The following is a 16,576-nucleotide window of genomic DNA, read 5'->3' on the forward strand; positions in this document are numbered from 1 at the left end:
ATCTATCTGTGTAACTGGCTGAGTATTATCAGTATTATCCGATAAAGAATTGTGTGATAGACATGTTATATAACTATAGTAATGAGTTTGTTCAATTTAAAAAGACTAAATTTGATGTTGTTAACTAGCCGTTAGCTTATGGCCACAGAGGTTTGTTGATTTGTTGTTAATTTTCTGTCACTGAAAGTAGAAAAATGTAAAAATATAAAAACAGTTAGCTAGCTCTGGTTTACTAGCTGTTCCCAAGAGGAAGCTAAAGGGATTATAACACAACATATTTAAAGGTGCTCTACAATTAAACTCCAAACAGCGCATTATTTCACACACCGTGCGCATTAAATGTACAAACTGACGTCAGATCATTATGCTACAAACTGTAGCAGGAGCTAGCACTGGCTAGCACTGGCTAGCCTATTGTTAGCATGGTTTCACTGTCATGGCTGCTCAAAATGACCTCGGATGTTCGCTCTAGTCTCTTTCGTCGAGCAGTTTGTTTCACAGTCGTAATGTTTTCAATATTTTAACACAAAAATGTTTATCGGCGTGGAGCGGACGTTCCCGTGTTAGCATTAGCACGCTAATCACCTGGGCTCTCCGGCTTTGTACTTAGCATGAAGTGAGATTTTGTAAATATTTTTTATTTTTGAGCGGTGCGAGGGTGACGTGTGTTCGAAGATAATATACATGTGTACTAATCGGATCAATTCATTTAAACGAAAGAAATTGTTTTATTTACGACTTTCAGAACAAAGAAAAAAGTAAAGAGCGTTTGTGGCAGGCGAGGTTACGCCGCTGCTATCCTACCTGGCAACGAGAAACACTATTTTCTGATTGGCTGATAGGTGGCTGATATTTTCTGATTGGCTGATCGGTTGTTCATTCAGGCAGAGCAGTCTGTCATCTGTTCACAGAAGATTACTAATCTTTCTAATGCACAGTTTATGTTACTAATGCAGCGAGTTTTATCGCCTCTGTGTGTGAGAAATGTCATGAGTGGCGAGGGAGCGTGTGAACTTATTGAAATGAGAATTGAGAGACCTGCTTTAGCATGCTAATCACTGTTAGCGAACACATGGACATGAGACTCGCTTCAGCACCAACACTAATTTTAACATGAACGTCGTATTTCATTCCCGTCAACTATTATTCAGAGACGAGACGGTGGAATTTTAACATTTAACAAGACAATAGTGTAATAACACGGTGACTGTTGCTAGAAGGTATTCCTCCGCCGCGCTGGAATGTAGTGCCGTAGATACAGAGCGGTTGCGGAGGGATATGAGAAGGCAGCGGCTCAGACGTGTGCTCGGTGCAAGCTGCTAGCAGCTCATGTCTGTAAAAGAACACAGATTCAGAGAATATTACGAAAAACATGTCGTTTAAAAACAGAATTTTGGCGGAATAAATATTTAGTTAACACATTAAAGGTCCAGATAAGGTAAGCGCACGTGTCACATAATTCTTAAAGCGATAATTATGCAAAGTTAATGAAGTCAGTGAGTTAGCTCCTCGGCTAGTAGTTAAATAGTTAGCACGGTTAGCTTTATGCTAATGGAGCACAAGTCACTACTCTGAGTTTATTTATACATCCTCACGTTTTGTTAAAGGGAAGGTTAAGGTAAAACTCAGGAATATTTAACTCGTACCATGTTCTGTGAAGATAATGAGGTTTAGCTTGGCTTTTAGTTGTACTTTATCCTGCTAGCTTAGCCTATCGAGCTACGGCTTCTTGTTCAGATCTAAGTGAGTTAACTTATCAACAACCCAGTAATTAAATAAGTTAAGACACATCAGTTATTTATTAAAGCCGTGTTAAAAGAAAGTATTCCAGATAGATTAGTTAGCATCGAGCTAACGGCTAGCAGTATGACGCTACAGAGAAGGTGAGAAGTAAGTTTAGTGATTATTTGTGGAAAAAAGAAAAAGAAATCACTGTAAAAAAACAAACAAAAACGAAGCAAAGTCTAAGGTGTGAGTTACTGACTCAGGCCTGAGGAGAATAAATGGATATTATTAGGTTTATATATTAGCTTTAACTGTCTGACGTAATTATTTTAATATTTCTGTAGTTAGATGATAAACTGTCTAGTTTCCAGCTCTTTGGACATTAAGATTAAAGCACTGAACTGAATATCTTTATGTTTTGGAAGCCAGGTAGCTGAGATTTATCATTAATTATCATGAAGGAACAATGTCATTCATTTATTCTAGTGCAGGTGTTACTAGCTTTTCATTCGGATCAGAGACTTTTGGGGGAAAATAATTTATGATTTATTGTGTTTATATTTGTTGGACTGAACTAAACCTTCAGAAACATTTGAATCTATTTTAACATCAATAAATTATAAATAAACATAAATACAACATATTTGCTTGGAAGCAACTTTACAAATGCTTAAACTGGAGCCAGTTTGTCTGGAGTGTCTCTGTTGGGATCAGATCAGATCTTGTAGGAGGTTAACGTGATGGACAGAAGAGTCGTCGTAAATATCATGTCCTTTGATTAAATGTTGTTGGAATCGTTGGAGGAGGATTCATTTATTCTTCATCGTAATTCTGTGAAACTACGCTAAAACATCACACAATCCATTTTGGTTCAAGTGTCAGTTAAAATAAAACGCTGCGAGTCTGACAGACTGATGTGAAATGTTCTGGATGTTTTCCTGCAGGAGCTGACGATGACGATGATGGAGGTGGAGACTGAAACCAGAGGAGGAGGTTCTGACCCGATGAAGGATTGTGTGGAGGATGAGGAGGAAACGTGGTCTCCGTCATCAGAGAGACACGAGGGGGAAGGTTAGAGTTTCAAACACAGACGATGACATCAGGAATAAAGATTCAGGCGATTAATCTTTCTTCCAGTCAGAGTTAATGTGGAGAGAGGAGCTCGTACATTTATGTTCTCTGCTCCACAAATGTTCTGGTCCTCCAGCGCTGCCATAAACTCCCTGACTCTCTCTGGAAGATCAGGCTCCAGGAAACTTTTCTCTTCTTCTAAACGCTGCAGTGTCAGTGTTTGTTGTTGTTTGGCTGCAGCCTTTGACCTGAGATTAGTTCACCTCCTACAAACATCCACATCACACTAGTTACTGAGTAATACCTTCATCTCTGCATCATCATCTTATTCTTCTTCCTCTGGGATTTTAGCAGCTTTGACATCAGCCATTAAAACAGAAGAAGTTTTGACACTGCAGGGATGTGGTTTTGGTTAATGGCCGACGTAAAATAGATGGATGGATGATAGATAGATAGATAGATAGATAGATAGATAGATAGATAGATAGATAGATAGATAGATAGATGTAGTAGTTGTGAAGGTGTTCAGGACTGAGTCAGTGAAACATGTGATCAGTTGTGTTGGACTTGTGGGTCCAGGTGTGGGTCCAGGTGTGGGTCCAGGTTGCCGTCAGTCTGATGGCGGAGGAAGTGGACTCTCGTCCAGTCAGGATCCTCCCCATCCCGGCCCCTCCAGCCCAGAGCTGCAGCCCCCCCCCAGCCCGTAGCTCAGTGAAGGTAAGAATCAAACCGTGGTTCTGGATCCGGTCCCGTGTCCCTGATCAGCCACTGATCCGGGGTCATTCTGTCTTCAGTCAGCAGGTGCTGCTCTGGGCTTCATGGTCAATGGCCGGCCGGTCCCCGCCCCTCCTGGAGGTGAGTCCAGTTCAGGTGCAGCATCACACCTGGGGGGTCAAACATTTTAGTTTTAGTGCAAAGAAAAGGAAGTAAATGAAGCGTCCCTCCTCCTGTAGGGGGCGCTGTGGAGCTGAAGCTGTGCTCTCATCCAGGAGGTTCAGCCAGTGGCTTCACCACGGTCCAGATCCCCGTCACCCTGACCCTCCACAGTCCTGCAGGAACCCAGCCCCCCCCCCCACCTCATGGGGACCCAGAGCCCACCCCCATCATCACAGGTGCTGGCCACGCCCTCCCCAGGTGAGGACGCTGTCTGTCCTTCTGACTTCTAAACCCAGTCTCTGTTCCAGGTGTGGTCTCAGGTGAAGCAGCTCAGAAGGTTCTCAGCGACCACAATGTGAAGTTCAGATCCAGCGCCCCAGCCCCACAGAGGACCAGACCCCCCCCCAGCGGAGGACGGGGGACGCCCCTCAAGCTGCTCCGCAAAGGTTTGATTCTCCAGCAGTAGAACCAGAGTCTGGAGGAGCTGAGGCCTCAGCACCAAAACAAGATGGCCGACTCAGGCTCAGGTGTAGACCAGACTCAGGTTCAGGTGTAGACTCAGGTTCAGGTGTAGACTCAGGTTCAGGTGTAGACCAGACTCAGGTTCAGGTGTAGACCAGACTCAGGTTCAGGTGTAAACTCAGGCTCAGGTGTAGACCAGACTCAGGTTCAGGTGTAGACTCAGACTCAGGTTCAGGTGTAGACTCAGGTTCAGGTGTAGACTCAGACTCAGGTTCAGGTGTAGACTCAGGTGTAGACCAGGTTCAGGTGTAGACTCAGACTCAGGTTCAGGTGTAGACTCAGGTTCAGGTGTAGACCAGGTTCACGTGTAGACTCAGGTTCAGGTGTAGACTCAGACTCAGGTTCAGGTGTAGACTCAGGTTCAGGTTCAGGTGTAGACTCAGACTCAGGTTCAGGTGTAGACTCAGACTCAGGTTCAGGTGTAGACCAGGTTCAGGTGTAGACTCAGGTTCAGGTGTAGACTCAGACTCAGGTTCAGGTGTAGACTCAGGTTCAGGTGTAGACTCAGACTCAGGTTCAGGTGTAGACTCAGACTCAGGTTCAGGTGTAGACTCAGGTGTAGGGCTGAACAGTTAATTGAATTTTCATTCATGTCTGACATGAGAGGACGTTGAGTTAATTGACGAGATGCTGGACAGTGTCTCTGTAGGTGGACGTAGAGTTGGACTGAAGTTAGTTAGTGTGAGACAGAGACAGAGACAGAGACGTTCTGTCCTCACTGATAAAAGGATAAAACCTGATCTTATTAATCACATATTGCATCATAATCCCAGAGTCTGACTCAGGTGCTGGTTCCTCCTCAGGTGAACTCGGCCCCGTCTGCCCCCCCAACTGTGTCGCATGCAGGTCTCAGTTCAAACTCATCACGGAGCTACGAGGGTTCATGTGTGTAAGTCCTGACTCCTCCCACTGTGACATCATCACACTCCTCCTCATCCTCCTCATCACGCTCCTCCTCTCCTCCTCCTCCTCCTCTTCCTCTTCACCTCCTCCTCCTCCTCCTCCTCCTCCTCACCACCTCCTCCTCATCCTCCTCCTCCTCTCCTCTCCTCCTCCTCCTCCTCCTCCTCATCACGCTCCTCCTCTCCTTCTCCTCCTCCTCACCTCATCCTCCTCCTCTTCCTCTTCACCTCCTCCTCCTCCTCCTCCTCACCACCTCCTCCTCATCCTCCTCCTCCTCATCACGATCCTCCTCTCCTTCTCCTCACCTCCTCCTCCTCACCACCTCCTCCTCACCTCCTCCTCCTCCTCACCCCCTCCTCCCTCCTCCTCCTCCCTCCTCCTCCCTCCTCCTCCTCCTCTTCCTCCTCCACCTCCTCACCTCCTCCTCCTCCTCACCTCATCCTCCTCCTCCTCCTCCTCATCACGCTCCTCCTCTCCTCCTCCTCCTCCTCTCCTCCTCCTCCTCCTCCTCCTCCTCACCTCCTCCTCCTCCTCACCTCCTCCTCCTCCTCACCTCATCCTCCTCCTCCTCCTCTTCCTCTTCACCTCCTCCTCCTCCTCCTCCTCCTCCTCTCCTCTCACCTCCTCCTCCTCCTCACCACCTCCTCCTCCTCCTCCTCCTCTTCCTCTTCACCTCCTTCTCCTCCTCCTCACCTCATCCTCCTCATCCTCCTCCTCCTCACCACCTCCTCCTCACCTCCTCCTCCTCTTCCTCTTCACCTCCTTCTCCTCCTCCTCACCTCATCCTCCTCATCCTCCTCCTCCTCACCACCTCCTCCTCACCTCCTCCTCACCTCCTCCTCCTCATCACCTCCTCCTCCTCCTTCTCCTCCTCCTCCTCCTCACCACCTCCTCCTCCTCCTCCTCCTCCTCCTCTCTCCTCCTCCTCCTCCTCCTCCTCCTCTCCCTCCTCCACCTCCTCACCTCCACCTCCTCCTCCTCCTCCTCTTCCTCCTCACCTCCTCCTCCTCATCACGATCCTCCTCTCCTTCTCCTCATCCTCCTCCTCCTCATCACGCTCCTCCTCCTCTCCTCCTCCTCCTCCTCCACCTCCTCCTCCTCTTCCTCCTCACCTCCTCCTCCTCTTCCTCCTCCTCCCCACCTCCTCCTCCTCCTCACCTCCTCCTCCTCCTCATCACGCTCCTCCTCTCCTCCTCCTCCTCTCCTCCTCCTCCTCCTCCTCCACCTCCTCACCTCCTCACCTCCTCCTCACCACCTCCTCACCTCCACCTCCTCCTCCTCCTCATCACGCTCCTCCTCTCCTCCTCCTCCTCCACCTCCTCCTCATCCTCCTCCTCCTCATCACGCTCCTCCTCCTCCTCCTCACCTCCTCCTCACCACCTCCTCACCTCCACCTCCTCCTCCTCCTCACCTCCACCTCCTCCTCCTCCTCACCTCCTCCTCCCCTCCTCCTCCTCCTCCTCCTCACCTCCTCCTCACCTCCTCTTCCTCCTCACCTCCTCCTCCTCCTCCTCCTCACCTCCTCCTCATCCTCCTCCTCCTCATCCTCCTCCTCTCCTCCTCCTCCTCCTCCTCCTCTTCCTCCTCACCTCCTCCTCCTCTTCCTCCTCCTCGTCCTCCCCACCTCCTCCTCCTCCTCACCTCCTCCTCCTCACCCTCCTCATCCTCCTCCTCCTCCTCATCACGCTCCTCTCCTCCTCCTCCTCTCCTCCTCCTCCTCTTCCTCCTCCTCCTCCTCCTCCTCATCACGCTCCTCCTCTCCTCCTCCTCCTCACCTCCTCCTCCTCACCTCCTCCTCCTCCTCCACCTCCTCCTCCTCCTCACCTCCTCCTCACCTCCTCCTCCTCCTCTCCTCCTCACCTCCTCCTCACCTCCTCCTCCTCCTCCTCCTCACCTCCTCCTCCTCCTCCTCCTCCTCCTCACCTCCTCTTCCTCCTCCTCCTCCTCACCTCCTCTTCCTCCTCTCCTCCTCCTCCTCTCCTCCTCCTCCTCCTCCTCCTCCTCCTCCTCCTCACCTCCTCCTCCTCACCTCCTCTTCCTCCTCCACCTCCTCCTCCTCCTCACCTCCTCCTCACCACCTCCTCACCTCCTCCTCCTCACCTCCTCCTCCTCTTCCTCCTCACCTCCTCCTCCTCTTCCTCCTCCTCACCTCCTCCTCCTCTTCCTCCTCACCTCCTCCTCTTCCTCACCTCCTCCTCACCTCCTCCTCCTCCTCACCTCCTCCTCCTCTTCCTCCTCACCTCCTCCTCTTCCTCCTCCTCCTCTTCCTCCTCCTCCTCTTCCTCCTCACCTCCTCCTCACCTCCTCCTCCTCCTCACCTCCTCCTCCCCCTCCTCACCTCCTACTCCTCCTCCTCCTCCTCACCTCCTCCTCCTCCTCCTCCTCCTCACCTCCTCCTCATCCTCCTCCTCACCTCCTCCTCCTCCTCCTCCTCATCCTCCTCCTCCCTCCTCACTCCCCCTCCTCTCACCTCCTCCTCACCTCCTCCTCCTCCTCTTCCTCCTCACCTCCTCCTCCTCCTCACCTCCTCCTCCTCCTCTTCCTCCTCACCTCCTCCTCACCTCCTCCTCACCTCCTCCTCCTCTTCCTCCTCACCTCCTCCTCACCTCCTCCTCCTCCTCCTCCAGATGTGCAGCCCTGCCCTCGCTGACAGTCTGAAGAACCTGAGGAGGAGGAGAACCAGACCCGTGAGGAGCAGAGACAGGAGGCGGACTAGCAGAGACTCTCAGAGTAAATCCTCCAGGAGTCGACCAGGACTCTGTGCTGTGAGTTCATTGGCTCCTCTCTCACCAGTGGGCGGAGTCACCACGCCTCCTCTGACCTCCATCTTTCTCCTTCAGATTAAAAGCGCTTCGCCCGTTCAGAGGAGTCTCTCGGACCAGTTCTCCAGCCCCGCCCCCCCCGCCCCCCCCTCCCCTGCCTGTAGCCCACGGCAGCAGGACCAGTCCGGACCTCCTCCCGACCAGCCTCAGTCCGGACCTCCTCCCGACCAGCCTCAGTCCGGACCTCCTCCCGACCAGCCTCAGGGGAAACTGGTGATACTGGTGGAGGACTTCTACTACGGTTCTGCTCCGGGAACCATGAGAACCGGTCTGCAGGAGGGGAAGCACAGCGGCCCGTACCAGTGCATCCACTGCCCCAAGAGGCTGCGCAACAACATCAAGTACGACCCAGTCTGACCTGGTCTATAGTACAGTCTAGTCTAGTCTGACCTGGTCTATAGTCCAGTCTAACCTAACCTGGTCTATAGTCCAGTCCAGTCTAACCTAACCTGGTCTATAGTCCAGTCTAGTCTAACCTAACCTGGTCTATAGTCCAGTCTAGTCTAACCTGGTCTATAGTCCAGTCTAGTCTAACCTGGTCTATAGTCCAGTCTAGTCTAACCTAACCTGAACCTGGTCTATAGTCCAGTCTAGTCTAGTCTAACCTGGTCTATAGTCCAGTCTAGTCTAGTCTAACCTGGTCTATAGTCCAGTCTAGTCTAACCTAACCTGGTCTATAGTCCAGTCTAGTCTAGTCTGACCTGGTCTATAGTCCAGTCTAGTCTAACCTAACCTGGTCTATAGTCCAGTCTAGTCTAGTCTGACCTGGTCTATAGTCCAGTCTAGTCTAACCTAACCTGGTCTATAGTCCAGTCTAGTCTAATCTGACCTGGTCTATAGTCCAGTCTAGTCTAGTCTGACCTGGTCTATAGTCCAGTCTAGCCTAACCTGGTCTATAGTCCAGTCTAACCTAACCTGGTCTATAGTCCAGTCTAACCTAACCTGGTCTATAGTACAGTCTAGTCTAACCTAACCTGGTCTATAGTCCAGTCTAGTCTAGTCTGACCTGGTCTATAGTCCAGTCTAGTCTAACCTGACCTGGTCTATAGTCCAGTCTAGTCTAGCCTGGTCTGATCACACACCTGAACAGTGGTTAACCCTCTACAGGAACCAGGAACCATAGGAGGTAACGTGGTTCCTGGTTCCTCTCAGTGAGGTTAGTGTCATGTGGTTTTCATTGAGCCAATCAGAGAAGATCCAGGAAACATCCTCAGGTCTAATCAGGGTCTAATGTGGTCTACAAGGTCCCCCCTCTGATCTGGTTTATCAGGAACCATGAAGAAGAGACCAGATGTGAGACCAGGAACCAGATATGAGACATTCATTGATCTGGGTTTAACTCGGGGACATTAGGAGTAAAACAGTTGTCTTCTGTCCTACAATAACGCTGTGGAGTTGAAGTGTAGAAAGTATTTCACTGAGAGCCTGAGGAGGGTTGATCCGTCCCCACGAGAATAAACTGGACCACGAGCATCAGGAACTAAAGACGCAGTCGTCTGTTTCCAGGTTGATGAATCACATGCAGCACCATGTGTCCGTGATGTCTCTGCAGGACGGAGGGACGGAGGGGGCGTCCTCCTGTCCTCACTGTTTCCGTCGCTTCCCGTCTCCGCTCCAGCTGCAGTGCCACCTACAGGTGGTCCACAGTCAGCGCGAGTCCACAGGTGAGAGTCAGTTATGACTGTGGGGGCGGGGCTCTGCCCTCATCATGTTTATTAATGAGCTGTGGGGGCGGGGCTCTGTCCTCATCCTGTTTATAATGAGCTGTGGGGGCGGGGCTCTGCCCTCATCATGTTTATTAATGGGCTGTGGGGGCGGGGCTCTGCCCTCCTCGTGTTTATTAATGAGCTGTGGGGGTGGGGCTCTGCCCTCCTCATGTTTATTAATGAGCTGGGGGCGGGGCTCTGCCATCATGTTTATTAATGAGCTGTGGGGGCGGGGCTCTGCCATCATGTTTATTAATGAGCTGTGCTGTGTTCTGGGCAGTGACCTGTAGGATCTGTGAAGTGGCCTTCGACTCTGAGCCGACCTTCCTCTGGCACATGAAGACCACCCACAAACCCGGAGAGATGCCCTACGCCTGCCAGGTGAGACTGGGCACCAAACCCCCCCCCCCACCTGTGGCTGCTTTAACCTGCTTTAACCTGTGTTCACTGAGCCCTGCTCTCTGCCTGCAGGTGTGTGACTTCAGGTCGTCCTTCTACTCAGACGTCTGGTCTCACTTCCACAATGTTCATGCCGACACCCGACACCTGCTGTGTCAGTACTGCTTCAGAGTACTGCGCAGTTACACCTGCTACCAGCAGCACTTCGCCCGCCACCAGGTACGCCCTCCCCCAGGCCAGGTGCCCCCGCACCTGTGATGTCTCGCTCTGATCTGGCTTCACTGCGTCTCTTTCAGAGGAAACACGTTCTCAGCTGTGACAAGTGTCGTCTTCACTTCCTGTACGTGAAAGAACGAGCTGAACACCGAGCGCTGCATCACAGGACGCATGTCAGCCCCCCCCAGCTCCGTGGCCTCAAGCCTGGCACCAAGGTACAGATGTACATCTCACCTGTACACCTCCTCACCTGTTCACACCCTCACCCCCTCACCTGTTCACCCCCTCACCAGTTCACCTCCTCACCTGTTCACCCTCCCACCTGTTCACCCCCTCACCTGTTCACCCCCTCACCTGTTCACCCCCTCACCTGTTCACACCCTCACCCTCCTCACCTGTTCACCCTCCCACCTGTTCACCCCCTCACCTGTTCACCCCCTCACCTGTTCACCCTCCCACCTGTTCACCTCCTCACCTGTTCACACCCTCACCCTCCTCACCTGTTCACCCTCCCACCTGTTCACGTCCTCACCTGTTCACCTTCCCACCTGTACACCCCCTCACCTGTACACCCCCTCACCTGTTCACCTCCTCACCTGTTCACCTGTTCACCCTCCCACCTGTACACCTCCTTACAGCTCCCCCTGTTTGTGCGTCTCCAGGTGACTGTCAGGACGTACTCGGTGGTTCCGGGGTCGGAAGGTGAAGCTAGTCTGAAGACCAGCGCCCCCTGCAAGGTAAAAGGGGCGGAGTCAGCAGCTTCTGACCAATCAGAGCAGGATAAAGATTGTTCCAGTTCATTTTTTAAACGCAGACATGAGGCATATGGTGCATTGTGGTTTAGCATAGTTAGCATTTAGCTAACAGGAAGTGAGCCCTCTTCTTCTTCTGTGTTGTTTTTCCAGGTGGTGGATGTTGCCCCCCCTCCCGTCAGACAGGCTCCTAAGAGGAAGCCGGTGGAGAGTCTGGGGACGCTGCTGTCCAGCCTCTCACCTGACAGGTACGAGCGTCTCTGTCCTCACCTGTTCAGCTGATGATGCAGCTCGTTAACAGCAGGGGGCGCTGTCTCTGTGTTCCAGGGTCTGTCTACCCCCTCAGAGATGTCTCGAGTGTCTCAACCCCTTCGATGACTTCAGCGCTCACTTCCCGTCTCTGGTCCACTGTTCGCTCTGCAGGTTCCTGACCTGCTGCTCCACCTCCTACGCCAACCACATGATCAAGTCTGTCCACACTCCGGGTTCAGGTCTCAGCTGCTCCCGTCTCTGTCCTCTGTTCTGACCAGTCATTGTCTCCGCAGTAATCACGCCACCTGCAGGAGAAACCCCCAGTACCAGACCATGTTCCAGAACCAGCCCAGGTAACTCATCACTACTCGGTGGAACCGGTGGAACCGGTGGAACCGGTGGACTCTAACCTGTGAGTGTTTCAGGGCGGCCCAGACGTTGAGGTGTGCGTCCTGTCCACTGTCCACCTGTAGAGGAGACGTGATGGCCAATCACCTGATGGAGAGACCAGGACACACCTGCCTGACCGAGAGGAACCAGGCCCAGGAACCTGACATCAAACCCGAGGGCTCTTATTGTGAAAGGCAGAGGTTTGAGAGTTCCTCCTCTTCCTGTGGCCACCACTAACTGCTCTTACATCACTTCCTGTTCAATGATCAGATGTTTTCCTCTCAGTGTGGCATCGAGGGGCGGAGCCTTCATCCCCATCCACCTCGTCCCCTCCCATCACTCCTCCTCCCAGCTGTCAGTCAAAGCCCTCACCTCCCCCTCCCCCCTCCCCTGCCCCCCCGCCATGACCATCAAGTTCCTGGGGCCCCGCCCACAACCTGGACAGGTGAGTAGATGAGGATGATGATGATTGTGATGATGATGATGATGATGGTGATGATGATGATGTCATTGTCATTCTTCCTCCCCAGCCTCGGCCCCGCCCCCTGTCCATCCCCCAGCTGTCTGTTGTCCTGTCCTCTCTGTGTCATGGCGTCTTTCAGGCGTCCCAGCGTCTGCTGGTGTCCCCGGGGACGATCCTGTCCTGGACGGAGCAGCACCAGCTGGGCCTGGTCCAGCTCAGGTGGTGGTGGAGGACGGACAAGATGGCGGAGTGGGTGCTGAGCCGCAGGGAGCAGCAGCTGAGCCTGGACGAGGACATCCTGCTGAGGACGTCGAGGGCTGTCCTGGGAGAGGACGTCCCCCTGGTGGACTGCTACAGCTGGGCCGTGGACTTCCTCCTGAGACACGAGCTCGGTCTGAACCAGACCCAGATCCACCGCCGGCTTCCCCGTAGCATCCAGGACAGCAGCCGGTCCTTCATCCAGACCCTCTGTCCACAGGTAGGACAGTGTCCGTCCCCTCACATGTCCCCCCCCTCCTGTCCCCCTCCTCTAATCTGTCCCTGTCCCCCTGCAGCTCCAGGGTCGAGGTCTTCCTCCGGGCTGTCTGGGCTGCATGGACGAGTTTCCCGTCTTCGTGGACCCGACCCTGTTCTCCCACCAGGACCTGTTGTCCTTCCAGATGTTTGGTTCCCCGGAGGACCGTCCCCTGTTTGACGTCGTCCTCACGGCTCTGTCTGACGGCACCTTCCTGCCCCCCCTGCTGTTCTTCAGAGGAACTGCAGATGTCCCCGAGGGTTTCCCTGACAACGTGCTGCTGGAGGCTCGGGGGGACGGCTTCACAGACCAGGACCGGCTGCACATCTGGATTCACAAGGTCTGGACCAGAAGCTGGATCTGAGACACACACCTGAACCTGGTCTTCATTAACCCGGAGTCCAGAGTCTAATGGCTAGCTCTCTCCTCCTGCTAGCTCTCTCCTCCTGCTAGCTCTCTCCTCTTGCTAGCGTTTTCCTCCTGCTAGCTCTCTCCTCCTGCTAGCTCTCTTCTCTTGCTAGCTCCCTCCTCCTGCTAGCTCTCTTCTCTTGCTAGCTCTCTCCTCCTGCTAGCTCTGTCCTCCTGCTAGCTCTGTCCTCCTGCTAGCTCTCTCCTCCTGCTAGCTCTCTCCTCCTGCTAGCTCTCTCCTCCTGCTAGCTCTGTCCTCTTGCTAGCGTTTTCCTCCTGCTAGCTCTCTCCTCCTGCTAGCGTTTTCCTCCATGAACCAAACATGACGACAATATTCAGGAAAAAGACTCAGTTATTTAGAACCAGTCTAGTTTTACTTGGTCTAGAAACACGAGTTAAAACCTGATCTACAGTCTGAAGTTTCTACTGAAGTAGAAACAGAGACTCAGTGAGAAGAGTCTTGATGCTACGTCGTCTTGAACTGGTCCATAAAGTGTCCTCTGATGTCCTCTGTGTCCTGCAGGTGTGGCGCCCCCATGTGTCCTCTCAGCGTAGCAGTGAGTCTTTGCTGTTGGTGGACGTCCATCGAGGTCACCTGGACGACCAGTTTAAGGACCAGTTGTCCTCCGTCTCCACAGACGTCGTCTTTATCCCGTCAGGATGTTGCTGTCGTCTGCAGCCGTTCAACGTCTGTGTCACGCTGGTCCTCAGAAACGTCCTGCAGGTACCTGTCCCCCCCTCACCTGTCCCTCCCTCACCTGTCCCCTCCTCACCTGTCTCCCCCTCACCTGTCCCCCCTCACCTGTCCCCCCTCACCTGTCCCCTCCTCATCTGTCTCCTCCTCACCTTCCCTCCCTCACCTGTCCCCCCCTCACCTGTCCCTCCCTCACCTGTCCCTGTGTGTCCCTGTGTCTCCAGGCCCGCTGGTCTCAGCTGGTGTCCCAGGGGGGTCTGGATGGTCTGGGTCTGGACCAGCTGGCCCTGACTCTGGCCTGCTGGCTCAGTGAAGTCTCTTCCACCCTCAATTCAGACCCTGGGGTCCTCCGGAGGTTCGTTAGCATCTGAAGCTAGCTACATTAGCATCTGTTTCTTCTTCAGTGGTGTTAATAGCGGTTTCTGTTGCCACGGTAACCCCTCAGGTCGTTCAGCTCAGCCTTGAACCTGCAGCAAGACGGAGACGAGGCAGCGAGGATGATCAGAGACCTGACCAAGACCCTGATCCAGCCTCCTGAGACCAGAGGAGGAGGAGGAGGAGGAGGAGGAGGGGGAGGAGGAGGAGGGGGAGGAGGAGGAGGGGGAGTGATGGAGCAGGAGGAGGAGGGGGAGGAGGAGGAGGAGGAGTGATGGAGCAGGAGGAGGAGGGGGAGTGATGGAGCAGGAGGAGGAGGGGGAGGGGAAGTGATGGAGGGGGAGGAGGAGGGGGAGGGGAAGTGATGGAGGGGGGGGAGGAGGGGGGGAAGTGATGGAGGGGGAGTGATGGAGGGGGAGGAGGAGGAGGGGGAGGAGGAGGGGGATCATCTCTGTCTTCTCTGTAAATGAAGTTTTTTATTGTAACAAATAAAAATGTTTTTTTAGTAAAATGAAATGTTTGAATCAAGTCAAACTGATCTTTAACCTTCTGATCGGGGACACGCCCACTCCCAGGGTCGAGACGTTTGATTGGTCCTTGGACAGGAAGTTGTTCTTCTCCACGTGGACCAGACTCTGTTCAAATATCTGCTGATTGAACGTTCATCAGACACTAGTTCACACTGATCCCTGCTGTCACCGTTAAATATAGGCATGAGAACTGAATCTGTTTCCCAGCATGCCCTGGGGCAAGGCAGCGACCCCCCCACCCCCCCACCCCCCAGGACATGCAGGGCCAGCTGGGAGATGCATGATGGGAAGAACTTCAGGACCACTTGACCTCCACTGTCCCTGGTTTAAGTTTAGACTCGGAACAAAGATCGTTCCTGAGAATATGTGAAATAAATCTGACATTTATTCACCGAGAGGAAACATGGAGAACGACACCGATCGTTACGGATTCAGGTTCTAAATGTGTCATAGAACTTTGGTTTGACTGAGAAGGACCTTCACAGATAGTTCACTGATTACAGGAGAGGAACATTAATCCTTTTAGAGCTGGTTTCTGCTGGAAGAACCTGACCTGGTGTTTGACATTAAATAACGTGAATAAAACGTCTCCACAGACACAGACACAGACGCATCATCAGAAACTAGTTCTTCATCTTTCCTCAGGTCATAGAGTCAGTAACATGTAGTAATACTACTAAACTACTAGTTTAATAGTATTTATACTAAACTACTAGTTTAATAGTAATACTACTAAACTACTTACTATTACTATTAAATGAGGAAACGTCATTAAATCAAATAAAAGATGTTAATCAGAGATTTAGAGGCGTTCGTTTGATTCAGAGATAATAACTGGAGGGTTAAGAAGTGGTTACGGTACCGGACTCACCAGAACCCACTGGACCCACCGGACCCACCAGAACCAACTGGACCCACCAGGACCCACCAGGACCCACCAGGACCCACTGGACCCACCAGGACCCACCAGGACCCACCGGACCCACCAGGACCCACCAGGACCCACCGGAGCCCTGACCCTGCTCTGGACTCAGTGGACACTTCATCAGAGACACCAGGGGACAGAGTCCACGAAGCTTCTGGTGTCCAGCTTTAGATCCAGATGCAGAACAGAGGACGTTTCATTCAGATTCTACATCTAGGTTCTGTCTGGTCCTGGTTCTGACTAGTCCTGGTTCTATCTGGTTCTGTTCTGTCTGGTCCTGTCTGGTCCTGGTTCTGTCTGATCCTGGTCCTGGTCTGTCTAGTCCTGGTTTTATCTGGTTCTGGTCCTGGTTCTGTCTGGTTCTGGTCCTGGTTCTGTCTAGTCCTGGTTCTGTCTGGTCCTGGTTCTTTCTGGTTCTGGTCCTGGTCTGTCTGGTCCTGGTCCTGGTTCTGGTCCTGGTCTGTCTAGTCCTGGTTCTGTCTGGTCCTGGTTCTTTCTGGTTCTGGTCCTGGTCTGACTGGTCCTGGTCTGTCTAGTCCTGGTCTATCTGGTCCTGGTTCTATATGGAGCTGGTTCTATCTGGTTCCGGTTCCTGGTCTGTCTAGTCCTGGTTCTGTCTTCTCCTGGTTCTTTCTGGTTCTGGTCCTGGTCTGACTGGTCCTGGTTCTGTCTGATCCTGGTCCTGGTCTGTCTAGTCCTGGTTTTATCTGGTTCTGGTCCTGGTTCTGTCTGATCCTGGTTCTGTCTGATCCTGGTCCTGGTCTGTCTAGTCCTGGTTTTATCTGGTTCTGGTCCTGGTTCTGTCTGGTCCTGGTTCTGTCTGGTTCTGGTCCTAGTTCTGACTAGTCCTGGTTCTGTCTGGTCCTGGTTCTTTCTGGTTCTGGTCCTGGTCTGTCTAGTCCTGGTTCTGTCTAGTCCTGGTTCTATCTGGTTCTGGTTCTGTCTGGTCCTGGTTCTATCTGGTCCTGGTTCTGTTATGTCTGTGTCAGCTCACATTTATGTTCTGTTTGCTTGAGACTTGGACAAAATAATT

General features: G+C 52.6%; 1 protein-coding gene across 1 annotated transcript; it reads left to right on the top strand.

Annotated features, from left to right (window-relative positions):
- The first annotated feature begins 627 nt into the window (after positions 1-627).
- pogza (pogo transposable element derived with ZNF domain a) lies at positions 628-15,714 on the top strand. The gene is given in 25 exon segments (XM_047605673.1): positions 628-1,438; positions 2,670-2,796; positions 3,376-3,513; positions 3,591-3,651; positions 3,750-3,908; positions 3,981-4,118; positions 4,998-5,083; positions 7,725-7,862; positions 7,938-8,260; positions 9,426-9,583; positions 9,906-10,006; positions 10,097-10,243; positions 10,321-10,455; positions 10,903-10,977; positions 11,146-11,240; positions 11,320-11,460; positions 11,538-11,597; positions 11,670-11,864; positions 11,866-12,079; positions 12,165-12,575; positions 12,652-12,951; positions 13,543-13,743; positions 13,938-14,068; positions 14,159-14,292; positions 15,521-15,714. Coding segments are annotated over 24 exon segments (3,783 nt in total). The 5' UTR covers positions 628-1,438; positions 2,670-2,748.
- The last annotated feature ends 862 nt before the right edge of the window (positions 15,715-16,576 follow it).

Source organism: Mugil cephalus, chromosome 14, assembly GCF_022458985.1.
Source record: "Mugil cephalus isolate CIBA_MC_2020 chromosome 14, CIBA_Mcephalus_1.1, whole genome shotgun sequence".
In the NCBI taxonomy this organism is placed as follows: domain Eukaryota; kingdom Metazoa; phylum Chordata; class Actinopteri; order Mugiliformes; family Mugilidae; genus Mugil; species Mugil cephalus.